This window comes from Chamaea fasciata, unplaced genomic scaffold (assembly GCF_029207755.1).
Source record: "Chamaea fasciata isolate MVZ Bird 193981 ecotype frontalis unplaced genomic scaffold, bChaFas1.0.hap1 SCAF_1, whole genome shotgun sequence".
Taxonomy (NCBI): Eukaryota; Metazoa; Chordata; class Aves; order Passeriformes; family Sylviidae; genus Chamaea; species Chamaea fasciata.
Window position 1 is genome coordinate 44,106,540 of NW_027094086.1, and position 27,366 is coordinate 44,133,905.

The 27,366-nt window shown below is 38.7% G+C and overlaps 1 protein-coding gene across 4 annotated transcripts in view; it reads left to right on the forward strand.

The window, feature by feature from the left end:
* The first annotated feature begins 329 nt into the window (after positions 1–329).
* The window catches only part of TRAPPC8 (trafficking protein particle complex subunit 8), a 50,763-nt gene continuing 23,726 nt past the window's right edge, over positions 330–27,366 (forward strand). For 2 of the 4 annotated variants that reach the window (XM_066182024.1, XM_066182030.1), the window contains exons 1-17: positions 330–664; positions 5,945–6,139; positions 8,727–8,810; positions 11,614–11,703; positions 12,984–13,158; positions 13,547–13,700; positions 14,806–14,887; positions 16,345–16,592; positions 18,156–18,271; positions 18,725–18,875; positions 19,261–19,361; positions 20,744–20,849; positions 22,393–22,524; positions 24,507–24,731; positions 25,765–25,873; positions 26,621–26,815; positions 27,009–27,139. In XM_066182024.1, the coding sequence (XP_066038121.1) occupies positions 508–664; positions 5,945–6,139; positions 8,727–8,810; positions 11,614–11,703; positions 12,984–13,158; positions 13,547–13,700; positions 14,806–14,887; positions 16,345–16,592; positions 18,156–18,271; positions 18,725–18,875; positions 19,261–19,361; positions 20,744–20,849; positions 22,393–22,524; positions 24,507–24,731; positions 25,765–25,873; positions 26,621–26,815; positions 27,009–27,139 (2,451 nt within the window). In that variant the 5' untranslated portion in view covers positions 330–507. The remainder of the gene's footprint in view (positions 665–5,944; positions 6,140–8,726; positions 8,811–11,613; positions 11,704–12,983; positions 13,159–13,546; positions 13,701–14,805; positions 14,888–16,344; positions 16,593–18,155; positions 18,272–18,724; positions 18,876–19,260; positions 19,362–20,743; positions 20,850–22,392; positions 22,525–24,506; positions 24,732–25,764; positions 25,874–26,620; positions 26,816–27,008; positions 27,140–27,366) is intronic. The other 2 variants (XM_066182038.1, XM_066182047.1) reach the window with 1 other exon arrangement.

The following is a 27,366-nucleotide window of genomic DNA, read 5'->3' on the forward strand; positions in this document are numbered from 1 at the left end:
CCCTTTTTTTTCTTGTTTTGGGGGCATTTCGGCGCTTTTTGTTGTTGTTTTGGGGCTTTTTTTTTTTTTTTTTTTTTCTTACTAAATCCGACAGCAACGCTTTTCCTGCTCGGTGGCCAAACCCGCTTCCCGGCGCCAGGAATCCCCTGGAGCATCCCACGGGCCCGCGCCCCCACCCTGCCGGACCGAACCAACTCTCCGCTGCGAGGGGGGGTGGGGAACACACAACCCAACGCTCCCCCCCCCCGCCTCCGGCCGGCCACCGTCGCCTCCCCCTCCCCGGCCCGGCGCCGCCCCTTTGGCCAATCACATGAGCGGGCGCGGGGGCCGCCGGGAGCGGGCGCTCCCCGAGGGGCTCGGCCGAGGAGGCGCAACATGGCGGCGCTCGGCGGGCGCTGAGCGGGGCCCGGGCGGGAGCCGCGGACAGACGCCGGCCAGGGAGGGAATAATCCGGAGAATTGCGGAGAAAGGTGACGGGGCCGTCTCGGGCGGCCCCGAGCGGCGGCGATGGCGCAGTGCGTGCAGTCGGTGCAGGAGTTCATCCAGGACTCGTTCGTGCCCTTGGTGGCCGCGCTGTGCAGCGAGGAGGCGGAGCGGCTCACCCGCAGGAACAACCTCAGCTTCGCCGAGCTGGTCAGGCCCTTCTGTCGCCTCACCTCGGAAGGTGGGTGCCGGCAGCGGAGCGCGTTGTTTACACGGGGTGTGGGAGGCGGCGCCGCTCCCTTCCGCCCGCGGCCTCCCGGGGTCCCGCAGGGCTCTCCCCGATCCCCTTCCCGGGCGGGCGGCACCTGGAGCCGCGACACGCTGGGGGAGACACGCGTTTGCCGCGATTGTCGCAGGTGACAGCTGTTAAGTCAGTTTAATTACCTTCGGTCTGCGGGACTTGGGAAGTTTGGCTTCTCCTGGGAACATCCCACGGCTGAAGAGGAAGGGGTCTGTAAATTCAGCTCTTCCAGACGGATATTTGTCCTCCATTAAAACCACATTGCTGTTGCCTCTCTAGTACTCCTACCTGACTCTTGCTGTAGACTCTGTCGGATTTCACACTTGTGGTAGCCAGGCGTTGAAAGTACGGCCAGTGTTTCAGAAACATTAATCGTCATTTCAGTTGCAGAGTTTTCCTTTCTCTCGCCTGTAGCTTTATCCTATATGCCTCTCTGTTGACGTATCCGTGAGTAAGATCTGTGCAAAGAAGAAGTGGGAATCGAGCTGACATTGGTAAAATGTCCACGTGAAGCAGCAGGAAAACTGGAGATTGACCACTTAAGAGAAACAATAAGTTTTTTTAGCTGTGATGGTTTAACTTACTATCCGGAATTGGTTGTTTGGTGTTTAATTTAGGTAAGCTGTGTGTTTCAAGCTGCTGCTCATTACAGTAGCATGCAGGACAGCAGCTTGTCAGAATCGTGATGCAATGACATTTGTCAGATTTGCTTTCTGACAGACACGTAGCTCAGACTGCAGCCTCAGCATGTCGTGTGCAGGGGAAAGAGTGCAAGAAAATGAAGCTTGTGCTGTCATTCTCATTACGTTTTTGCATTTCTCTCTTAAAAAATGGCAACAGCTTAAAAGCTGCTTTGTGTTAAAAATCGGCCTTAATTTTCAGGTAATTCTTAGTAACTTATTAATTGTAACTTGTTTATAAATGTTTTTCATTTTGTTTAGCAATGCTCATGAACTATGTGAGAATGCAGCAGGGAGAAAAATAATAAATGCAGATGCTCGCATCTTTAGAGTTCTGAAGTTAATTATCTCTTTCCTTAAGTGAAAGGCTCTCAAAATGCATCTAGCGAAAAAAACAGGCAGAGTATTCAAAATGAAGCGTTCCCTTGGAGGGTTAATTAATTCGCTTGGTTGCAACTATTTTGGTCCAATTATTGTGACAGTTGAGGAACTTGCAAACCTGAATTATCCTCAGTGTTCCCTAAGTGGAACTTGGTACAGTGGGTTTTGTTGCTGCACTACTCTGTGTGTGTTCTGATCCAGCAGGCCACAAGCCTGACTCCAGTTCCTCACTCCAAAAGTGACTTCCTCTTCCTGCTCCGAGGAAAAAATGTTCCTGCATGCTGACTGTAAATTCTTGTGTTAGAAGCGGCATGTGTAAGGGTAAGGACAGAGAGGAAGAAAGGCATGGCTAAATGATCTGATTGTGGTACAGCAGGATGTCTGTACATGACATGCTGTGTGTTTTACTGCTTATGGTTATAATATTATTATTCTCATATTATGTATGATTATGATACTGTGCTGATAAGTGTTCTGGGAATCTGAGGAGCAGTCGCCATAAGCTAAAATACAAGTTCTGTTTCAACATGAGGAAAAACTTCTTTGCATTGTGGGTGGCAGAGTGCTGGAACAGGCTGCCGAGGGAGGTTGTGGAGTTTCCCTCTCAGGAGACATTCCAAACGCACCCGGACAGTTCCTGTTACCTGCTCGTGGTGATCCTCCTGCCTTGGCAGGGAGCTTGGAGTAGATCATCTCCAGTGATCCCTTCCAACCCTAACAATCTTGTGATTCTGTAATTCTGTTTTGGTGTCTTCTTTGCTAAGCACAGTTTTTCTTAAGGGGGTGTGAAATGCTGTCCCTTTTTAATTAAACCATCTCTCCTCACTTAGTGGCTATTTCATTGAATTTGTAACATAACATTGGATTGATTGGTATTTCATCCTGTTAGAGATAAGCTGTCCCTTACTTATGTAGAAACTTAAAAGTACATGCATTGCTTCTTGAATTTTGTAACTTGAAAAGCACAGTCCTGGATTTGCTACTGCACTTTTAGAGTCCTGTTACAATACATATTTTTGTCTGAAATAAGGAATTATGTGGCTTATGAACCAACTGAAGGCTCTGTGCTCATCAGCCTTCTTGCTTAGAGAAGCAGTGTAGTTATGAAATTGATTTACTGATACATGTGCAGAACAATTCTGATAAACAGGAACTTAGCTGAGCTCTCTGCTGTGCACATACCAGTCATCCTTGATGTGCTAACAAAGATGTGAAGGACCAGAACACAGCATGATTCTTCAGGCAGTGTAAGAGCACACACCCTGTTGAGGTTGCTCAATCCAAGGAGGCCATATTCCATCTAACTTCAAGTAGAACCCCACAAAGGTCTGTAATGTAGATGCAGCAGGACCGCCCTTTGCACAAATCAGTGTTTCATCTACTCATCAGCTTTGGCCTGTCAGTGACTTGCTAATGTTGGTGTAGCCAAAAATGTTGCAGTACTCAGCAAACTGCCATGGTAGAGTGTCCTGAGCACAGATTCAGGGTGCTCTGTCCTGTGATTTTTCGCCTCTTGACTTCTGTAAGTCGCCTCCTGTTAGTGAAGGAGAAAAGTTAAAAAAAGTGAAAGGACAGCTTTACTATCCCCAATAAGTCTTGACTTTAGAGGAAAGCAAAACCAAAACCCTCCCCAAACTTTGAACTTCCTTTAATAAAGGAAACTAAAAGGATACTGAGGATTTTACACCTTCATATTTATTCTCAAAGTGGCTTTCCTAACTGTTTTGTTTCTTAGTAACAGCTGATGCCTGATTTAAAAAGTGTATGCATTGTACATACCGGTAGGCATATATTGTGTATACAGGTAGATTTTGTTTAAAATAGGATCCTGTTTTTAAGAGTCTTTAAAAATACTCTATGAACTAATACTGTCTTTGTGGGAGGGAGAATTAGTGTACATGTCAATTAGCAAGTATCACTTTAAGATAGCATTTAAAAGTGGTTGGTTACTCTTAAACCAAAGTGTTTGACCTTAACAAAAAAAGAAGTTCTGATAACTTCATCTGATTCTAAGCCTTAAATATGTGCAGGATATAAGGAAGTATTTTGGGAACACTGTGCTTATTTGAGCTTAGTGTGATGCTAGGAATTCCTTGTTCATGTGTATCTTAGCATCTGATTGTTTCCAGCTTCTGATGAGAAAGATGCTTTTCTAATATTTGCTGCTGCTGCCACTTTTGGCAAAGTACTTTCTGAAATGATCTTATAAACATTTAAAGGAAATGTTTAACACTAGACGTGATGGGTTTTTTGTATTAAGTCAAGCCATTTTTGGGCTTCCAAGTGTGTCTGTTATTTCAGAGATGTCATCTGAATGGAAATGTGGTTGCTCTTCGTTGTTATGGCTGGTATGTCTTAGGACAGACAGCAGGGATTTGTGTTATAGTGTTACAGCTGTGCTGGTAAAGGCAAACTGGTTTCCTAGTTGTTTGTTCTTGCCACTTCCTTTACATTTGATAATTTCAGTAACTGCATGGTAGTAAGGTTGATAATTTACCAATATGATGAGAAAAGCCCCATCCAAAACAACTTCTTCAGCTTTCTTATAGAAATGCTGAGCTGAAATAAGTAAAGTTTAGCCAGCAAAATTGCCCTTTTTGGTGTTGATATAGCCTTTTGACACATGAGTTCGATCAGAAACGTACAGCTGAAAAAATTTTTAGGTTGTTTTTGGCAGGATGAGTTTTCTAACCTGCTTTACTGTGTTTTCCTGTGAGCTTGAGTGCTGGGTAAAGCTTGGGAGTGAACATGTGATTGAAGATGGTAGAACTACACCAGTCAAGACTTGAACAACATTAGAAATCTTTTTTAACATTTCAGATGGATTGTAAACACATCTAGTGTGATCTGACTTTGGCTGTGTACACTTATTACTTCTGAAGAGGCTTGTGGAAAAGGTGTGGAGTGCCTTCCAGGCTGGAGCAGATTGAACACTCAGTTTTAGACCTTCATGCTGTGGATCCTGTAGTTAGTTGAAAGATAAAGAAAACAGCAAAGAAAGAATTTTCCTTTGTGCTAGCTTTTATATGCTATGCAGGAATTTGTGAAAATAACGTGCAGGGGAGTCAAGGGCTGTGCTGCATGTGGTAGCACCAGGTGGCTTAGGCAGCCATCGTCAGTGTGTCCTGCCTGCACTCACAGTCTGCCTTGCTTGGTGGTGGTTGTGGTTTGAAATAGGGTGAAATTACATGAAAATCACAGCAGGCTCAGAATTGTAATGAGTGTTGAAAATGTCATGAATAGTTTTTTAAAAACAGATGGCTTTAGGCAGCAATTTTCACAAAGATTCTACAAAGGAGGCTGTAGTGTTAAAAATCATAGAATGGTTTAGGTTTAAAGGGACCTTCAAGAATATCCAGTGCTAACTTTACCCTGGCATGGTTAGGGTCACTTTTAGAACAGGTTGCTCACATCGCCATCCAGCCAGGCCTTGAACTGTTCCAATGTTGGTGCATCCATAGCTTTTTTGAGCAACCATAATGCCTCACCATCCTCACAGTAAAGAATTTCTTCAAAATATCTGATCTATATCTGCCCTCTTTCAGTTTTAAACTATTCCCCCTTGTCCTGTCACTGCATGCTCCTGGTACCTCTCCAGCTCTCTTGGAAGCCCCCTTCAGGTACTGGAAGGCTGCTCTAAGGTCTTCCCACTTCTCCAGGATGACCAACCCCAACTCTGTCAGCTTGTTTTTTAGGAATGAATACTGTTATCCATGTCAAGTTTCTTAAATGCTGTATATTTGTGTGTGTGGGGTGGTTCTTGGAAACTGGTGATTCTTTGAAATGTGATGTGTTTTGTGAAATCCATACATGGTTCCTGTGGCTTTTCTGTGAAAGTTGATGTGTTCCACAAGGAGGGCAGTGCGTCAGTGTAGGATGTGCACTTACTATGTTAGATGGATTGGATATTCTTACCAGCTAAGATCCTGTGCTGTTCTTTAATCAGTCTGCCTAGATGAGCCTCATGTTGAACATGAAGTAATTTTTTGTTACCACCTTCCCCCCCTCCATTTTTCATAGTCAAGCATTATGGACTGTGATCTAAAACTGATGATGGAGAAGTTCAAAGAAAAAGTGTGTTGGAAAAAGGCTAATTTATGACAACTACTTTAGCTGTCTGTTATGCTCCTCAACAAATCCTCTTCTTTTTCCTTTTCAGTTCACATGAGAGATCCTAATAATCAGCTTCACATCATTAAAAATTTGAAGATCGCTGTCAACAACATCATTACTCACCCACCTCAGCCCGGTGCCATTCGGAAACTTCTGCATGATGTTGTGTCTGTCAGTCAGCCTGCTGAAGGGCTGGTAGCTAATGTGATCACAGCTGGAGATTATGATCTCAACATCAGTGGTATGTCGTGATATTGTGTTTTTTATAATGTCAACTGGAATTGGCCAAGAGGTTTCCAGCCTTCATTTCAGCTTCATGGCAGAGTTCATCAGTTTTGAGACATTGCTTTTACTGAAAATTTGGATTTTTCAAATAGTTTTGCCTTTATATAATGCTGAAAGAGTGGTTAAACTTAATTGATGATATTAATTTTCCTAAACCTGTGTTAAATCATTATTTTAACATAGCAATTACCAATGCTTTGGCTGTGTGATTTTTTTGTTACAAAACTGATACAGTGACTTGTTGCACTTGGCTGAATAAATATCAGAACTTACAGCATTGGTACTAATGTACAGCTTTATCTTGAAGTTAGTTATCCTGGCTTCTTTTATTTGTTATGATCAATTCATAAAAAGTTTAAAGAAAAAAGACTGTGAGGAAAGGTGTGTGTGACTCCTTTGATTCCTTGTCTTTTTATTTTTTTTTCTTCTGTGGAACTTGTGCTTCATACTTCACTGTAAAAATGACTAGAGTATTGTAAAAATGTTTTTTTCTCAGATCTCCAAGGGATGAGACATTGTGAATAATGCTAAATGAGACCTGATCTTAGGAGCTGAGAAGATTAAACTCCTCCCAATTAAGACCCTAATCCATTAAAGCCTCTGAGCATGTGCTTAGGTCAAAGCATTTATGCACTGCCCTATTTAAACATGCATAATTTATTGTATTTAAAGTTCACCCTGCAGTGAAGTGTTCTGCTATAGCAATAGATTGATAAAACTTCATGACAATTAGTAACTGATGTTGCTGTAGTAAATTTTTTTATGTTGATGGTGGAAAAATGGCATAGTTCTTACGTCTTCGATACCTAATTTATGAGGTACATCTTCAACTTGGTGTCCTGTGTTGGTTATAACGCAAACGACCTGAGCCTGGGGACCTCTTGTTTTTGAGATATGTTGTAAATCCCACATCTTTTTCAATTTCTGTGCCCTTGTTTATAGGTCACGTTGGGGAATTGCCATTTTGTTATGAATTTTTTTTTTTTCGGATGGAAAGTTTGCTTCAATTCTGGAGATCGAAATTCCCTAAGAAAGCGGAGTGGTTTCAGTGAGGAAACTTTTCCATAAGGTTTCTAATGACCTTAGTTTAGAAGTGAGGTATTGAAAGAAGGGAAGAAAAATAGTGGCTATATTAAGCAATGCTCTGTAGTTTTAGAAGCAGATGTCTCTCCTTTCATTTTCCGTATTTGCTGCTGGAGCCTCAGATATAGAAATTACCATGTTTGACTATCTTTTGTCTCTCAGTGATTGGGTTCTCATTTCCATTCAGACTGGCTATATGCTTATTTGACAGAGGAGAGGTGTATAAGCTGTTTAAGATCATACAGAAGGACAAATTCATGTAGTAACTTTGTTCAGTGGGACCCCATTTCAGCAGTTTAGCACGTAACACTGGCAGTGCTCTTGATGGAGGAATTTGTATCTCATCACAGTGTAAGAGAACATGAGGAAGTACCAAGTAGAGTTCCTTTATGCTTAGATGAATATGAGTATTTACTAAGACATTTAGGGGGTTTTTTTTTCAATTTTCTTAGAGTATTTTATTCAAAACAAGGGATGCATTCATTCCTGACAGCAGAACATAATGTTTTGGCATGTAAATGGGAAATACTCTCATTCATTGTTTAATTTGTTCTTTTTTGGAAGTGAATTGGTTTTCTAGGAGAAGGATATTAAAAGATATTTCCTTAATTTTAATGATGAACAAGTTTAGTCTGTTTTGAAGAAAGATAAACATGGTTTAAGAAGCTGAGGTATGACTGTTTCTGGCACTAGGGTCATAATCCTGCTCTTTTTTTGAGAAAAGTTTCAGAACTGCTGTGTTGTATTGGTTTAATTGTTTGTAATCCTTCTTTGTTATATTTTTGTTTAATATTCTTGTAGTTCCATAATCCAGTGCTGAGAGACTCATTTGGTTGCTGAAAAGTGACTTCTGGTCAGCCACACCTGCTTCTCCCATGTACTGGTGCATGTAGAAAGTGAAGAAAAATTATCCCACTAAAGAATTAAATTTTTTGAGAGAAGTAAAATTATTTTTCAACTAGATCAGTTCCCTGGCTATGTTTGTTCATGGCTGCATAATGTAAATGCTGGAATGAGGCATTGGAAGCGTGTGATTGAAATGATGGAGAATTTTGGGGCAACCACTTTCAGCAGCTAATGTATCAGTTACTTTTGATTAGTACTGTAGGCTGGGAAATCTCACAAGTTAGTGCCTTAGATTTCAAGTATCTTCCAGCTAGTAAAATAGAAATAACATCTAGATACAACTTAAATCTTTGCTGCTTGTTTCCATTTTTGTTCGAGCCTAGAACTGGGGCTGAACTAGAAATTAATATTGATTTCCATTAAAGTACACTGGCAAATGTTGAGAAGCCTGAAATATTCATCATTAAGGTTAGCTGGAGTCAAATCTCTTCAGTGCCCCTCATGGGCCTGCAAGGTGTAGGTTTTTTCTACTTCACGCTACCAGAGTGTAAAAGGCAAGAGTGTGTTTGCTTCTGACCCTTTTTAGTGTAATAACATCATGTTTTTTCTATCAGATCGCTCAGTTAAAGCTAGTGTTCCTTGGTACAGTAATTGGAAAGAGACACTGATGGAACTGAACACATCCACCTTTTATTCAGGTATTTTTTTGTGGTTGGTGCTGATTTGCCAAATTGCCCTTTATTCCTTTTCCATGTGCCCCATCCACCTTTCCTTACCATCTGCTCCAACTGTTCAGGACTTCTCTGGACGTAGGTGTGTGTTCCTCCATTTTTTCCCCCTAACTGAAAATCGTTGGTGGTGGTTGTTTTAATTTTTCTTTTAATCACATTTCTACACTTGTTAATCAAAATCATTTGGTCTTTCCATACAATCAATAAGGGTGGTGGTGGTGGTGGTAGATTACTTGATGCTGTTAAAAATGCTGTACTGTTTGATCCTGTGGAACTGTATACTATCACTGTGCTGTATTTCAAATGTACTTTCTGCTTCTCCAGGGAGCTACTTTCTAGGAGATAGTAGCACCTTTTAAGTTGGAATTCAAGTGCTGACTGTACTTAGAGCACATATGTCTCTGCTATGTTGACATTCTTTCTGGAGTATGACCCTTAAAAAAAAAAAAGAAAAAGCTTTCTAATACATTTTTATGTAGTTCATGAGACTTACTGCTACCGAACCACGTTGGTTGTTGACCTCTCAAGGCTCTGCATTGTGGTCTGTAAAAGCCAGGTTTTGATACTTTTTGGTTTTATATATTAATATAGTTTATGCCTTAGGTTAATAATAGCTATCCTTTCAGTAGTATCTATTCTGATCCTGCTAAATGCCTGAAGGGTACAAAACTTCATGAGGTAGACTTCCCATTCTTAAGCTGTTATATACAAATATTACTTTTCTTTTTATTAGTAAGTTCAGAACATGTTAACAAGTTTGCCAAAACTTCAGTTCTGTTCCAGCATACTGGAAATGTTTTACTGGAAAAATGCAAAACATATAGGTCTGGATACCTAAATGACAGTGTTGGTCTGCACTGCTGTGACATGTTATGTGATGTTGCAGTTGTGAATTTTTTTTTCAAATACTGCTTTTGTTTTGAATATAGTGTGTGTGTTTATCAAAGTATCTAGGATACATGATTACATCCCTGTAAAATGCTCAAGTGAATCCTGTTCATGTTTTGTGTAGAGGGAATCCAGTTGCCTTTGAGGCTGCTTCCAAGGTTTTTAATGGGCCTAATGAAAAAAGAGGGCAGGGGACCATTCCACAAAACAAAGTAGTACTTCCCTGTTTGTAACTGTTAGATTTTAAAAAGCACATAATTTTTTTCTTTTGCTGTGATTCAGCTGTAAAACAGAAGTGAAAAATCGAAAACAGTGCTTGAAAGTACAATGTAGTTGATAATTTTGCCTTAGGTTGTTTAACAGTGTTTACTTAGGATGTTAAACAGTGTTTACCCGAGTTACTGCACGGCTTGTTATACTTGCGAAAAATGTGTATGAGTCACTTTCTTATGGCTTGTTTTTAATAATAACAGACTGTGTTTTCCTTAATTTAAATAGTTGGCATGTTTGCATGTAGGGCTCAGTAAAGCCAAGAGCTTTTTGTATCCTAGATGAGTGCTCCAAGAGCAGTTTCTAGAAAGGCCATAATCAGAAGCCAGAGGTTTGTCTCCTATTTGGCTTTTTATTTTATGTGGTATGTGCTGACTGCTAGGCTGAATTCAAGTGGAGCTGTAACTGACTTCTGTGTGTCTGAAGCCAATCTAAGATGGCTTGACAGTGTAGGATTAAACAAAATGCTTTAAATGAATGCCCTGCAAGATAATTCCAACATAAAAGTGAACCTATTTCCTAAAGTTAGCTTAAGAAAACAATGTAATGGTTTGGCTTGGCTTTTATGAGGAGGTGCATGAGAGCTTTACAAAGCATTAGAAATTTTTATTTACTTTTATTTTATTTTTATTTACTCAATATGGGGGGTTTAGAGTCATATAAAGAAAATACCTTCAGATTTGCTTAATAATTTTTTTCTCCACTAGTGACTGTTTTCTAGTTTGTAGGTGAGATGACACTGGATTCCAGTTATTCTGTGTGAAATCAGGTTATTGAAAGTGAATTGATTTTGCTGTAGGGTCTGTTTCCCACTCAAGGGAAGGGAGTTAGAGAATGAAGATGTCATTGAACAGGCTTAAAAGAAGAAATTCACTGTTGGACCCATAGCTGGAGTGGAAAGAAATGGATACTACGTTCATATATTTTTTTGATATCCCAGACATCCTTGGTTTCCCTTGATTTGTTACCCTTAGGAAAATGAAATCCCTGTTGTAAAAGGGTATTGAATGTTGCAGGTTAAAATTATTAGGCATTAATGGCACAACTCAGATCTGAGGTTTTATCTTCTTAGATCTTTGCCAGCTGAACTGTTTATTTTAGAAAGGCATGGGAAGGGGACTGCTGTCAACAGTCAACACTTGTAGAAAACAGGCAGCACAGGGTTTTGGTAATCCTTAGCTCCTCTACATACTCAAAGATGAATTTTGTTTCTTAGTCAGTTCTTGCATCCTTAGCCCTGAAATTCAGTGACTGTTAGAAAAATTTACTTCTTTCTTTGCCAAGTGTAAAAGGAGTGTTTAAAGGAGTGGTAAAGAGTAGTTGGTTTAACGAACACTGAACACATGTGAGCCCTTCGGTGGTGAGGAATGTGGGGCTTAAGGTGCTGTTCAGTTTCACGGGATTTGATTCAAGTGTTACTGTTTCTCCTACTTGTGTAACACCTAAAATACTTTCTCCTTGGACTGTTCCCCCTTCTTTACACTGCCATGCAAACCTTGTCGGAGTTTGCAGGCTTCACTTCCAGGTGTAGTCTTTCATACTTCCTTTTCATTAATGGGTAAACAAATTTCACTGAGTAGTCTAATTTGTCCTGTTTTATTGTGTATTTCAGCTACTACTCCTTGGTTTGAGTCTTACAGAGAGTGCTTCCTTCAGTCCATGCCTGCATCTGATCACGAGTTCTTAAACCACTATGTTGCATGTATCCTTTGAATGTTACAGTCTGCTCCAGGGAAGGCTGAATGTAATGTAGGAGACACTGAAAATTTTGCAGTAACTCTTTCACAGCTATGGCTTGAAGCCTGTATATTTTTCCACTATATCTGACTACACAGACTGATTTTGACTGTTTGGCCTGAAGTTTTTTGTGGTATTTGTATTGGGTTTTTTTCCCCCTTCTCCGCACACTTTTTGTGTCAAAGTGAGCTCAAAGCCAATACCTGTCAATGAAACTCCATTATCCTAAGATACTTTCTGCTGTAGCGCTTTAAGTATCTATTGACTGTCCCTTATCTACAACAGAGAAATGTGTGCTTGGGATGCATCTGCTGCTTTTCAATAGCTTTTTGTAAGTAGATGGAGTGGTGGAGGCTGGGGAGGAGATGTTTTGGAAATTTGGTGAACTTTGAGCTATGCTGGACAAAAAGAAGTCTGGAAAGACTGGAACAATGCCTGAATGCTTTCACTTTTTTACCAAAGCTTAGGCCAAATTTGCTTGTCTACAGGGAAATTGAAAATAATCACTGTTTCATGATGTAACTGGTGTTTAGCTTTACAGTAATTATGATGCTGCAGGTTTTGTGACACTATGTTCCTAATTCTGTACTGAACATTATAATTTCAGTGTAGTGGAAGGGTATGTTAATGGTCACACTTGTGTAGAATTAACTTTGCAAAATACTGATTCTGACTTCTGAATTTTAATAACATTTAAAATATAATTTTGCTTTCTGGCTTCTCTGAATTAATGTCTGTTGTTTTGGTGAGTAGGTGTTCCTTATTAATGATTGTGTAGTTGCATTGAGGTAAAAATCTGAACATTTCTGCATTTTACTCAGGTGTTGTTGCTGTGTTTGTGAATGCTGGTCATCACTGCTGTTCAGGTGACAACTTAAAGCCCCAACTCTCCTTGGAAGCTGAAAGCTGAAATACATTGGGGATGAATTTCAGCTACATGTTTGCTATGTGAATATCTGGTCTCTAAAATCTTAAATGAACTATCATGTAGCAGCTTAAACTTAGATTCACTGTCAGAATAGGAGCAAACTCGTGTTGCATCTCATTTTACAAATATTAGTAACTGATTGTTTTTATTGAGACTTAAGGCGAAATTCTAATTGCACATACTTTTGTGATAGCATGTTTTATGTGCTTAAGTATTGTACTCACCTCTTCTTTACATTTTATACACTTGCTAGTTATTTCTATGATCAGTGGTTGTCCCTGTGTTCTTTGGGTGTATGTCCTTAATAATGAATTCAGGTATGCTGGTAGTTTCTTCCAGTGAACCTGACCCTGTGGAGCAGTTTCTGAAGCTGTCCCAAGAGCAACATCGGATTCAGCACAGTAGTGAATACTCATATCCCAAGTGGTTTATACCAAACACACTCAAATATTATGTGTTACTGCACGATGTAAGCACAGGAGAAGAACAAAGGTGGGTCATCTGCCATCAGTGAGCTTACAGATGAGCTCTTTGACTGAAATGTTTGTGTTGATAAATTCTGTTGAGATTAGACATGCAACAGGATCCATTAGACAGTATGCTATGATCAAAACAGATATTCAGAAGTTTTTTTTTTAGATCTTCTTGTGTTCATGTAAAATGAATCAGTCCGAGCTTTTGAGGTAGATGCTTTCTTTGCTACCCTGCTGAACTAATTCTCAAAGATTCTCAATTTTACTCTTACATAACAGATTGTTTGAAAAATAGGAGAATTTTCCTTTTAAGCACTATGGATAATAGTCTAAAAGAGCTTGTTGCAGTACATGCTCTAAAGTGAGTTTGATATCAAGATAGGATAAATGTTGTTTTACTGTTTCAGAGCTGACTCCATTTATGAAGAGATGAAACAGAGGTATGGAACTCAGGGTTGCTATTTGCTGAAAATAAATTCTCGGGTGTCTAATAGAGGAGCAGATGAACAGATACCAGATCCTTGGAGTCAGTACCTTCAGAAGAGCACTATCCAGAACCAGGTACTATAATATTCTGAAAACACTTTTTAAGGGGCATATGAAAATCCATTTTAGTTGCATTAAGTTTCACCTTTGTGTTATATGTATGTGCTTCTACAGAATGAGCTAATGGGCAGTCAAGACACTTCTGACACAGCTGTGACTTTTTGCGAGGGCATAAGATGAGTCCTCAGTAGGAAATGTCCTCTGTGCTGCTTAAGTTGACAGTAACGAACACTGAAATACTGGACTGTCTGAAATAGACTGTCAGGAGCACAGAAATAATAGATTTGTGCCTTAAAAGCTGTAAGAGGAAGTAACCTCAGAAGTGTCCTGTTCCTAGTAACGTTCTACCTGCATTTTTGTTTGTCTTCTTCAGTCTTAAATTTTATTTTTTTTCCTGGGTCTTCTGTACTTCACTGTGTGGGTGTGTTGTTTTGTTGGAGTATGTGTGGTTTTTGTGATAACTTCTTGTGGTCTAGTCTGTTCTGTCATCTGCTAAGATTGCAAGTGATAGTGTGTTTTGAGTTTGCCATAAATAACTATATTTTTGGCTTTAGAACCAAAAATATTCTTTTTTGAGTTTGCTTTTGACTGACCATACAGTTTTATAACTCCGTATGATTAAAAGGTTTCCTGGAATCGTATTTCTTTACCAAATGTAGCTGGTACTGGAAAGTCAAAACGTTTCATGTTCTATAAGCTAAGAGGACCAGAGAGTTTTAGCCCACCATAAACTAATCAGATGTTCTTCTTTTTCCCTGTCCCAGGTCAACTGTGCAATACAGATTTTTGTGTGTGTGAGCTTGTTCAGGAGCTACTTTAGGGAATGTATTTCTGCTGCTCTAGGCACTGCTGTGTAAGAGTTGGAGTTGCTTGGGTTGACAGGGAGGCTAGTTGAGCAAGTCAGAAGGTACTTGCTTCATTTGGTGAATATAATTCTCATCATTAAAATAAGACAGTTTCTTCAAGCCTCAGAAACTGCTTAGAAAAATTAATATATATGAACAAACATGCTGCTGTAGTAATTCAGTTAACTTACTGAAGTTGACAACTACTGTTTACTGACTGTTGTATGGGGTTGAGTAGTAATAAAGTTCTGACTTTTTTTCCCCTTTTCTGGCAGGATTCCTATGAAGATTATACTGTTGTTTCAAACAAGAATACTGATCACTTGATATCAGATGGCATAGACAGTGAAATTAAAGGTATTTATGTCACTATGAAAGCCTTGATGTTATAGCATTTACTCAACTTTCTTATGTCTTGGACAATAATTAATTAGGTGATTTGTTAAGAAACTTACAGTAATGGTTTTCTAAATGCTCTAAATTTCTTCAAAGAAGAATGCTGTGATGCTGACCTACTGGGTTGGTGGCATCTCCTTAATGAGATGACTAATGATGTATTTGGCACATATTTTGTAACTTTAAGCATATTGTCTGTAAACTCTGGTAACTATTAAAAATAACATAGGATTAAATGCTCAGTTTTGGTTTGTGTGCTTTGCTGTAACTTGGAAGCTGAGGGTTTGGAGGTTTTTTGTCCTTGGTTTTGGTATTAAATCTGTAAATGTCAAGGAAGTGCTTGGATTGTAAGCTGTTTGGAAGCACCTGCCTTAGCGCTCAGCTTGTGGATGGGAGAGAGTAGTAAATGAAATTGGGTGCAAATTAAAGCACCCTTAAAAATAATTAAGATAGGATTCAGATGAGAGGCATCATCAAATAGGGTAGAAGTGGGGTACCATACATTGCCTGGCCTGCCTCAGCCCAGATCTTTCATACCTCACCTGAAAGGCAGGTGGAGACTTGCCATATGTGGGAGAGCCTACAGTTGCCGTATTTCTAGGGTCTTGCAGCCCAGATGTGGTTTGGGAGCAGCCAATTGAACTTTGAACTCATTAAATGTGAAGCTGAGTTTGTAGAGTAAAATCCATTAAGGATTTGCTTTCACAGCTCAGCATTGCTCAGTGCCAGATAGGGCAAGCTGATTTTCTTATAAATAAGAGAACTGCTTAGGTCTTAGAGTGAAGCAGTGTCAAAGTCTTATTTTCAGAGAGCTAAATGCAATAGTGGTCAGCAGCCCTTCTCACTGAACAAAAATTATTTTGGAGGAAATTGTTTTACATCATGATTGCTTGGAAGGATATGGAAAATTAGGTTTGTTTTGTGAGGTGTTTTTGTTTGGTTGGTTGTTTGTTTGTTTTTAGGGTTTTATTTTTTTTTTTTAATTTGAAACATAAACAGGAAAAATAAGAATGGACACAATGATCCATTGTTGTAATTGCTGCATTTCCAACTTCCATTAATGTTTTATTTCGATTTTAATGTTTCCATAGTTTTCCTTCAATGTTGTTGATACTAGTCAGCATATTGGAAGATTTTTTGCACTGTAGTTGAGAACCAAAACTGTACATATTTAGCCACATTGTAATTCTTGAGATTCCCTGAGCTTTCTGAGAATTCCAGGAATGATGCAATACTCAGTGCTCTGCTGCTGCCTGCTCAGCATTAATCTGTAGTGCAGAATAGTTGGTGAATTGCTTTGCTTTCCAGAGTTCTAAGCGAGGAAAGCTTTGAAGTAGGTTAATAAAAATGACCTTTAAAACCCAAAATGTTTAGGGAATGTTATACTTACTGGGGTTTTTGTTTCAATCTTTCAACAGATGGCTTGTCAAATAATTTTAAGACTCACCCCCTTCAACTGGATCATCCCAGTGGCAGTTTGGATAGCACTGATTACATGAAGGCTTCTACATCACTGCAAGACTCGAAGAAGTCAAATTCTGGGACACCTCATGGGGCTTGTTTAACTCTCACAGATCATGATCGAATTAGGCAGTTCATACAGGAATTCACATTTAGGGGCCTTTTACCACACATAGAGAAAACGATTCGGCAGCTCAATGATCAGGTCAGTTTACCCTTAAAACCACTTTGTGCTCTAATAAGGAAAAATGGTTGGGGTATAAATCCAGTTATCCAGAAATCTGTTTTGATAGTATGACTTCCTTCTGCATCTAATGATTCAGCGGTCTTGCTGAAAACTGTAAGTAAGTTTAAAAGAAATAACTGAAGTTCTCATTATTGCTCAATTTGTCTTTTAAAAAAGCAAGAACTAATTTGTATGAACAGCTCCAATGCAAGGTGGCTTCTTGGTGGAAGCCTGTCTGAACTGTTTCTAGGGAAACTTGTTCTTGACTCTAAAATCTTACTGTTCTGTGTTCTTGGATGGTTCCAGCATGGGGAACAAAATGGACTTTGTGTTTCAACATCAGAATACACAGCTGAATTTAAGAAATGTATTTAATCTATAATCATCTGTAAAAAAAAGCTGCATCCTTCAGTTTTTACTTGACAGGGAAGAAATGCAGGGACACCCCAAATCTTGTAATTATGTTGATCTCAGCAGTTTTTGCAGGGAACGTGCTGCTCTCAAACTAGGATTTTTTGGAGGCATGATTAATATCATGTCCATATTAAGTTAAGGGCATGCATTACAGTTATTTGCATCACAGTAAAGTCCTTTCTTTTACAAGTGTTTCACTCTTATATGCTCTTAAATAGCTGCAGAGATGGATTGACTTACATTTGTGCAATCAAATTACTGTATTTAACATTAAGTCTTGAACCCAAATATCTCTCTGTTTTCTGAGCTCTGATTTTATTTTGATTGGATTGTCTATTCAAGTTATAGTTTAAGTATGAAGGCTTTTCGTACTAAGGATCATGTTCTGTAAGGAACTCTTACTCCCTGAATTGAGTTGTAGTTGCCGACCATGTTTATGCTTAGCAAGTTTAGTGAAGAAGCATTAAAAAGAAGTGGTTTTATAAAGTGTAGCAAACAGGAATGCAGTGATAACATTCCTAGTCCTGGTAAGAAAAGAGAGATGCTGCACTTTTTAAAGAGCGATACAGTTTGCCTTATGGGATGGGAGTGGTAATTCCCTGCAGAAGTTTCCTTCTAAGTGGAAATTATCTAAAAGAATGAAGTTGTGTAATCTTGATTGCCTTGTTGACACTTGAAACCTTTGACACTTGAAATTGATGTTTGTGGTGTCATAATGCTTTATGTGGATGACAGAAGATTTTTTTCTTGTGGTATGTACTTAGTCTAGGTTTTAGGTTGGACTATAACCCAAAATTAGACATTCCAATTATTTAGAATTTAGTTTTCAAACAGATGTATAAAATGTTCAAGTTCTTAAGATGGATGTTTCACCAGTTTACAGAATGAATAGTGAACCCCAACTGAGATAAAATAAACATATGAATATATGAAAATAAATATATGACCTTCTGTCTCAGTGTCAGAGATTAATTCTAAGAACGTGTGTTAGTTATTTTACTCCTTTTATTTATTTCTGTTTTATGGAAGAAAAATCAATTTACGAAGCCGTAACGAAGCTTGGCTTTTTATATTAGTTTAACTTGCATCTCTTGCAATGTAGTGCTCTAATTTAATGTCTTTCTCCAGTTAATATCTAGGAAGGGTTTGAGCCGATCACTGTTTTCTGCTACTAAGAAATGGTTTAGTGGCAGCAAGGTTCCAGAGAAAAGTATAAATGAACTCAAGAATACTTCTGGTTTGCTGTAAGTAACCTCAGTACTTATTTTTAGGTCTAAACTGCAAATGTACCTTTTCTAGGGGCAGGAGGGAAAGTACGTGCTTGTTTGATGGTGTTCTGCAAAGTGAAGTAAGCCAGCAATGTTGTGAATGACTTCAGTTAGAAAAATCATGAAAAGTACTGTGCCTGAATATGTACAATAAAGCAGTAGCAGAACTTAAGAGGAGGATAAAATAGGCTGTTTGCAGAGTCATCTTCCTGCTCTATTTACAGTGAGGTTTTCTAAGAGAAATGTGGAGAAATAACAACTTAGAGTCAAGTGAACAGTCAAAGTCTTATTTGGAAGCAAAGGAAAGCAAATTCACTTTTCTTAGCTGTTTCTGGGCAAGGCTGCAGCAATGTAGGTTTTATTACGACTTTGTGAATAGATATTAAGATGAGAGAGGATGACTTTGAATTTAAATACTTGTATTTATAGGTATCCACCAGAAGCGCCGGAACTTCAAATTCGGAAAATGGCAGACTTGTGCTTTTTGGTGCAACACTATGAACTTGCATATAGCTGTTACCATACAGCAAAGAAAGACTTCTTAAATGATCAGGCAATGCTTTATGCAGCTGGAGCACTGGTTGGTACTTCACATAATATGAACATTCTCTGAACTTTTTCTAATAATCTCTAATATTTGTCTGAAGGTAACAATGCAGCCTTCAGGAAATTCTTTTGGACTTGTAAAACTGTACTGAGTCAATGCTTCTGCACAATGTTGCGGGTACTGTCAACTGCAAACACTTCTGTGTGTAATTCTCTTGCTAATTAATTATAAGCAGAGCCGTAAACAGGCTGTTGTATTAAACCTTTTATCAGTTACAGTGTATTGGATACTTTCATATCCCCATAACTGATTAGATGATGATCTTGAATCTAGTAGCTATTGAAACATGTTCCTCAATCTTTTGAGGTTTATGATTTCTTGAAAAAACTACAGTGACAGTACTGAATTTCTCTTGTAGGAAATGGCAGCTGTATCAGCTTTTCTTCAGCCTGGAGCTCCTAGGCCATATCCTGCTCATTACATGGAGACAGCAATTCAGACCTATCGAGATATCTGCAAGTACGTTGTTTACTTTTGTACTGATCCAGTGAAAGTTGGAAAATCTGTTGGCTTGACTTTCTTGCCCTGCACAGTAATAGTACCAGATGATCACAGAGTGATGGTAACTTTTTAAGGAGTAAGATAAACTAACCTATCTAGGAGAGCATGAAAGGAGATCTGGGCTGTTCTTAACAGAGTGCTTATTGAACTTGTGTATTGAATTCACATGGTAGATTTTTAGGTAGTGGAGTGGCTGGAAGGAAGGTTTTTTGTGAGAAGACAGCAGGACCTGCCTGTGTCAGAATCAGTTTTCTCTCAGCTCCAAAATGGACCTGCTGCTGCCCAAACTGGCCTTGCTGCTGTTAGCTCTGTGAGAACACGTTTAAGAAAGGGTAAAAATAGCTGTGCAGCAGCTGTGAAAAAGGAGTGAGAAAATGAGAGAAAAGCCCTGTTGATACCACGGTCAGGAGAAGGTAGGGCTTCCCTGCAGCCTGTCCCAATGCCAAGCAGGTGGATGTACCCTGAAGGTGGCTGTAGCCTGTACAGAGTCTATGCCACAGCAGGCTGCTGTCAGGAGCTGTGACCTCTGGGGAAACCACACTGAAACAGTCAGTTCCTGAAGGACTGTACACTGCAGAAAGGATACATGCTGGAGCAATTCTTGAAGAACTGCATCTGTGGGAGGGACCCCACGCTGGAACAGGGGAGGAGGATGTGGAAGAAGAAGCAGCAGAGGAGAAATGTGAAGTGACCACAACTCCTTTTCCCTGTTCCCCTGCTCTGCTGTGTGGAGGAGGAAATAGAAGGGTTGGGAGTGAACTTGAGGCTGGGAAGAAGGATTTGTTAGGAGAAGGTGTTTTATTTCTGTTTATCACTGTGCTATTCAGTTATTAATTGCCAATAAATTAATCTTCCCCCAAAAAAGTCTGTTTTGCTTATGACTAACTGGTGAGTGATCTCCCTGTCCCTTTCTCAGCACATGAGGTTTTTAGTCTGATCTTCCTCTGTGTTGCTGAGCAGGGGGTGTGACAGAGCAGCTTGGTGAACACCTGCTACCCAGGTACAACTTGCCAGTACAACCAGCTTCTAGCTGTTAGACTTCTTGTTTATCAGATCGTTTTAGTTGGTATTTTTATGAATACAGTACTGTTCTCAAAAATGCTCTCCAGCTTTGACTTTCATAAAGTTCCTGTTATAGTAGAATTGGACACTTAATGTGTCAGTCTGTATGTGGTTTTGTGGGGAGTGAACTTTCATATATTTTGCTTTAAGAAGAATAAGCAACAGAACTTCAGTCTGATGCTGCGTGTAGAAAATTAGTAGGATTTGAGATAAAAAGTTTTCTGAGGTTTCTTTCTGGGGTTTATTTATTTATTAATACATATATGTTTTTACTTTAGGAACATGGTTCTGGCTGAACGGTGTGTACTGCTTAGTGCTGAAATCTTAAAAAGTCAAAGCAAATATTCAGAGGCAGCTGCTCTTCTGATTCGTTTAACCAGTGAGGTAAAACTTAGTAGCTTTTTCCATTTCTGCGCTCTCACTATTTGTTTTCTTACCCAAACACTTCTAGGTTACCTTCTGATTCTTGTCCTACAATATTTTCTAACCAAAGGTAGCAAATGAGCAGGTATAGAGCATGAAGTGAAGAAAACTGTTTACACTGTAAGTGAAGGAACTAGTACAGTTATTCTTTTTCTAGTCAAATGACTTGCTTGACTTCCTTAACTATGCTAAATATGTTATCTTTGGCTTTGTAACTAATTTTCTTTGACATCTGCTTAGCTCTTGGATGGTGTAGCTTACAAACTCATGTGTTAAAAGCATTAGCATGGCTTGCCAGAGCCATAATGGATGCTATCCCATATATAATCAGAAGTTCTCTATAGTTTAAGCAACTAAGGCATTACTGTAGCTCAGCTGGTATGAATCATTAGAACCTTACTGTGTAAGTGAAACCCTACACTTCTGTGATATTAATTGGCAGAAATTAAGCATGGAATCAACTTCTAACCCAGGAATTGTTTTGCTTGAAAAGTGAAGAAAAATGTAATTCCAGTAATAGTCTAGCATCTCCTTTAAAGCTTGGAGGGAAGTCTAAACTGGTAGTTCTGACTTCATGGCCAGCAGCTCCAAATGTGATGCTTCTGAAACTTTCTTGGGACAGGTTCAGCATGGAATAAATCTGTTTAATTCTGTAATTTTCTTTCTCAAGTGTCTTTGTAGCTTCATTCTTGCCCTTTCAACTTAAGCCTACTACCAATGTTTACAAGAGCAGCCTAAGATATTTAAGCAAGGAATTTAAATGCTATTAGCCCTGTGTGGTCATTTACAACTTAAAGTTACACATAGTATGCCTGTGGGGCATTTTGGTAGTTGCAAGGAAAGTCTTCACAGGATGCTATGTTGGTGTCTTAGAGTGTATTTGTAGTCAAGATATATACTTGAACATCACTGATAGCATGGAGTTCAGCTTTGGTGAAATCAAGTGGATTCTGTTCTGATTGGTTGAAGTAATATAGCTGTGTCTTGGCAGGAGAAGAGAAGGGTAAAATAGTAAGAAATTTTACATTAAGAAATCAATAGGTTCAGAAGGTTCATGTGATAAAAATTCACCAAGTTTCATTGCTCCCTGTATTTTTCAGTCATCCTGGTAGAGGTCTTATTTTTTGGTTCTAGCCTTAATATCTGCAGGGGGGGGGAGGGGAAAAGGTAGGAGAGTGCTTCAGAGGTAATGGTAGGTGTTTGAAACTGTAGCCTGAGTAACTGAAAATGGAGAAAATATTTCTTTTGTTACTCATACTGAAACAGGTTCATATATTCTTCACTAGAAGCACTAAGAACATGATGGTATTGAACACTATTGAAAAATACTTTTAGTCATATTTTTATGTGCCCAGATATGTATATAATGTTTGCATATAAAAGAATCTTCAACTTCACAGAGCTTTTACAACTTACTGTCCCTCTTAGCATTAAGACAAGGCCACTGTTACCTTTATGGTTTTATACAACTTAGGCTAATTCTTCTTTTTTTCCTTTTAAACAGGATTCAGATCTTCGCAGTGCACTCCTGTTGGAGCAGGCAGCCCATTGTTTTATAAACATGAAAAGTCCCATGGTTAGAAAGTTTGCATTTCATATGATACTGGCTGGACACAGATTTAGTAAAGCAGGCCAGGTAAGTATTATCTTTCCACATGGAAAATATGCCCAGTATTAGATACTTTGAAAAATATTTTAAGTGTGTCCTTAGTTTGTAAAAAGATGCTCAGCTTCTGACACTTTTGTGTTAGTCTGTAGTATTCTGTTCTGTAATCTTCTGAAAATGACTTTTGGATTGATCACCCAGCCTTTTGCTTCTGTTGTTGAACTAATGCTGAAGGTCACTGACTTGAAACTTAAGTGATGTGTGTTTTCATTTCTGAGTCTCACTTTGTACATAGTAATGTTCAAGGTCTTTTTTAGCAAAGGAATATTTTTAGTCTTGAGATAAGAGTGAATTGTGGGAGACAATTATTTATTAAACTCAGTTTCTTAGAATAATAGCAAAATTTAGATTGGTTTTTCCTGGTGCCTTTAATACACATTCTTTATTGGAGGTGAAGGTGCATGAACAGTTACTACACGGCAAACCAAAGCATCTCTGTGGCTGTTAGACTTCAGTGGCAGTTAAACCAATACAGATCAGATGGTTTTTACTCCCATTCATGTTCCTTCACAGTTCTAACTGTGGTAGATAAAGTTTTTTGGATAGAACTTTCATGCTTTTTTTCTGCATTAGCTGTGGGATGCATTTTGTAAAGATAGCTTGTGCTTGATTCCTGCTGAGGTTGTTACTGCAAGACAATAATGCGGAAGAACCAAGGTGTCAAAATTCTGTTTGGAACGAAGCCCTGTGGTCTTGGCTGGGGATTTTTTCCCACCCTACCCAATCTCAGCCTCACTGTCCTGGTAAGGACTAAAATAAGTATTTTTGCATAGTTGGCTTCTATGATGTGAGGAATAGAAGGAGTACTTCTCCCCCTCCTTGGTTTTCTTCATGCAATAGTTTTCTTGTCTGTTGTTATGACAGAATAGTACCAACAGGAAGCTGTTGATCAGTTTTTCATGTATTCATTCTTTTATATCTTGTTCTTTTGTCTGGGAAAGTGAATGCGTTTTGTAAAGTTTCGACTTTGTTTAACAGTTCTCTTCATTATTTGTGTCTAATATTTGTAGGGATTCTGGTTTCCAAGAAATACTTTTTCAGTGTTACAGGAAACGTAGCTGATTTTTTTTCATATCCTTAGAGGTATCAAAATATAAAATGCGACTGAAATGAGCCAGGCTGTTTAGCTGCAGACCATAGTACCATATTTTAAAGTGTCACTAGTATGTGCTGTCATTAAGCACTTGCTGCTTGTACTCTGCTGTCATCACCATACCACTGTGAACATATATTAGATTTTTTTCCCCATTAGTGCTGTAAGTGAGGGATTGCTGTTGCCATTTTTTAGAAGCTGAGACTTAGCTGTACAGTGAATGTCTGTACAGGTGTTCAGTACTTAGACATGGGATTGAATGCCTGGGTCCTGATGTAATGTACAGGAAAGGAACATGGAGCTGACTCTTATCTCCAAGTGGCTGATACGATGATTGGTAATTTTTTTTTGTATGTACTGTAAGGGCTGTGTTTCATTGGTTTTCTTGGCATGGATTTTTGTCCCAGGTATTTATACTGAACAACAGTAGCTGAAAGCAGCACACTGAAAGTTCAGTTTGGGTGGAATGAAATTTGTTAAATCCAGTTTATGTCCTGAGGCTTGGCAGTAGAGCTCTGTAGACTTTAGCAGTCAGTCCTAAATGAACTTCCAACGCTCTTCGAGAAGTAGTCTTTTCTTGTTATTTGCTTTTTTAACTTACTGCCTGTTACTATAGTCTTTGAAAATGTGAACTTAATCTGGAAACCAGGCTCTGTACTATAGGAACAAACACTTCTGTGCTTAGATTAGTATTGACCAGATTCTATGAGGCACAGTTCTGAAACATTACACTCCTCATAGAGGCGTGGATGTAGTAAAAACCACTTTTCTGTTCTGACTTACTATTCAGTCTTTATAATGTTATGATTACGGTCAGTGGATAATGGCATTATTTTAGAAATTACCTTTTTTCTTGCAGAAGAAACATGCCTTACGTTGCTACTGTCAAGCCATGCAGGTTTACAAAGGGAAAGGCTGGTCTCTTGCAGAAGACCACATTAACTTCACCATCGGTCGTCAGTCCTTTACGCTTCGACAGCTGGACAACGCTGTATCTGCCTTCAGGCATATTTTGATCAATGACAGTAAACAACCTCCAGCTCAGCAAGGAGCTTTTTTAAGAGAATATCTTTATGTCTATAAGGTAAATGACTTCCTTGTCTCTGTTGCTTGAGTAATAAGTGATTATATTACCACCAATTTTCTATTAAATCATTAAATGATTTTTTTATTTTACCAGCTTTGTTCTGTTTTGTGGTTGGTTTTTTTTGTTGTTGTTGTTTGTTTTTTTAATCTAGTTGATGCGTTCAATTTTGTACTTCAGACTTCAGAAAGCCCACATATGCTGCATCTCATGTGTGTAGTACTTTCACTGATGGGTATAAGTATGGGTTATTATTACAATAATGTATGTGCTTTATTACAATAAAGTCTTCTTTTTGAGGGTCATGGCTGAATTGCAGTTGTGATAAGTCATAGTTTTTTAGAAGAAATGAATCTGTTCTGTTTTGATCAATTTATAATGATTTTTGGGGGCATTTGATAATAAATGTTTAATAAATTAGACTAGGTAGCTTGGTCATCCTCCATATACTGAATTTCATCCTTGAGTAAGGATAAAATTTGTTGGATCAAGTGACTCACTGAGTTGTGTTTAAGTTCATGGGTGATTCTGGATTGCAGTATACCATATAATATACATGATGAGGTGTTTAGTGCTGATATTGCCACCCAATATGCAGCCATGTAGATACTGTCTTTTAAAGTTTATGGACAGAATTTCTGTGGTGTTTAAGTTATGGCAGACCTTACTCAAAGGCTGGTGTTTGAGTCCACAGCTCAGCTTGATGAGTCTTGTTTAATGGTGGTGGGATAGTGAATGTAATTAATCTAATTCTGAGTTTGAGAGTCAAACTTTGCATCAAATAAAGCTTGTAACAGCAATGCAGCCACGGTAGTGATTAGATTTCAGGATTAAAATTATTCTCCTTTTCCCATAAAGATTTCACAAACTTTTAACTCCTGTTAAAGAAAAAAAAAAGTCAGTTAATTGAAATTATTTATTCCATCTTAAAAGTACTCCCTGTTCAAACATTGGGTGTTTTTAACTTGGCTTCCTTATCATTCAGCCGTTGGTAATGTACACAATGCTCTGTTTTCTTGGTCCTTTGCTGCAGAATGCAACCCAGCTGTCACCTGATGGTCCCTTGCCACAGCTTCCTTTACCATATATTAACAGCTCAGCAACTCGTGTGTTCTTTGGCCATGATCGACGACCAGCAGAAGGTTAGAAAATTTTAAGTAAACAGTTTCATGTCCCTTTCTTTAAGGAACCAAATTACATACAGGAGTTGGTGCCATTTAAAAGAAGTCTGTCATACTGTAAAACTAAAGTGACTGAGTGACTTAAAAATATTTCAGAAGAAAAGCTTGAGCTTAATATCTACTTCCTGGATGTTTTCGGACTTCCTGTGTAAATATGAAATCTGTGTATGTGGTTGTGCTGACTATCACTGTTCACAGCTGGATAGCTTCAATGCAAGTCTGTAATGAACTACATGAAAGAGATTATTATTGCTGTAGCAAATTCTGGATGGTAGTGGCAGTGCTACAAATCAGCTTTGTAGTTAACTTCCTCTAGGATTAAGTATTTGAAACACTTTGATTCCTGAATATAAAGAAAGCTGAGTGAAAATTCTTATATAGACCAGGGCTGTGCTGTGGGGTTGTAGTCTGTTATAAAGTAAAAATGAGCTGTAGCCTGAGTATACCAGCAAAAGGCTGGATACATTGGAATGCCATGGTATCCAAATTGAACTAAATTCAAATTATTCTCAGTGTTGTCTTCCATGTGTTTATTTCAAAATGTCCTGCAATTCACTTTTTAAAACCAATTGTAGCATAAGAATGATAGTGAGTGACCTAGAACTTAAAATACTTTTAAGGATAGTTAGTACACTGGCAATGCAACCCTCTGATGTATCTGTTGTACGTTGCTGTCCTCGCTGTCTAAGACTGACTTTCTCTGTCCAGGTGAAAAGCAGGCAGCTACGCACGTGAGCCTGGATCAGGAGTATGACTCAGAATCATCACAACAGTGGAAGGAGCTCGAGGAGCAGGTTGTGTCTGTGATAAATAAAGGAACAATCCCTTCAAACTTCCAACCAACGCAGTTCTGTTTAAATCGCTACTCAGATAACTCCAAATTTCCGCTTGCTGTGGTAGAAGGTAAAGTCAAGATTTTTACACTTCAGAAATAAACTGAGTTATATAAATTTGTATTAGTATTTCATGGCTTATTATAGATTTGAACTGACATTCTTGTGCAGGTTGTTTGTATGTGAATACTCTGAGATAGGTGAGCCTTCAGGTTGTGATGGGTAAAGCCTGTTGTCATTATTTTCTTGCACTTTTTTAATAGAACCAATAACTGTAGAAGTGTCCTTCCGAAACCCTCTGAAAGTTCCACTTCTTTTGACTGACCTTTCATTGCTGTGGAAGTTTCAACCTAAAGACTTCAATGCAAAGCATGATGGAGAAGCAAAAGGGCAGGTAAGGGAAGCTTCATCCTTTTCCAACCCAAACAGCTGCAGGTATGGAGTATATGTTGAGTATTCAAAATTCTGTAGTATGAAAACATTTAAGTATAAACATTAAGCACAAAGGTTTAAGTGTAAGCTAAGAAAAAAAGGCAAGAGAAAAGTAGCTACTGATATAATTTTTATATTAGCTAGATTTTCTTAGATCTGTAGGGCATGAAGCAGCCAAGTCAACAAACA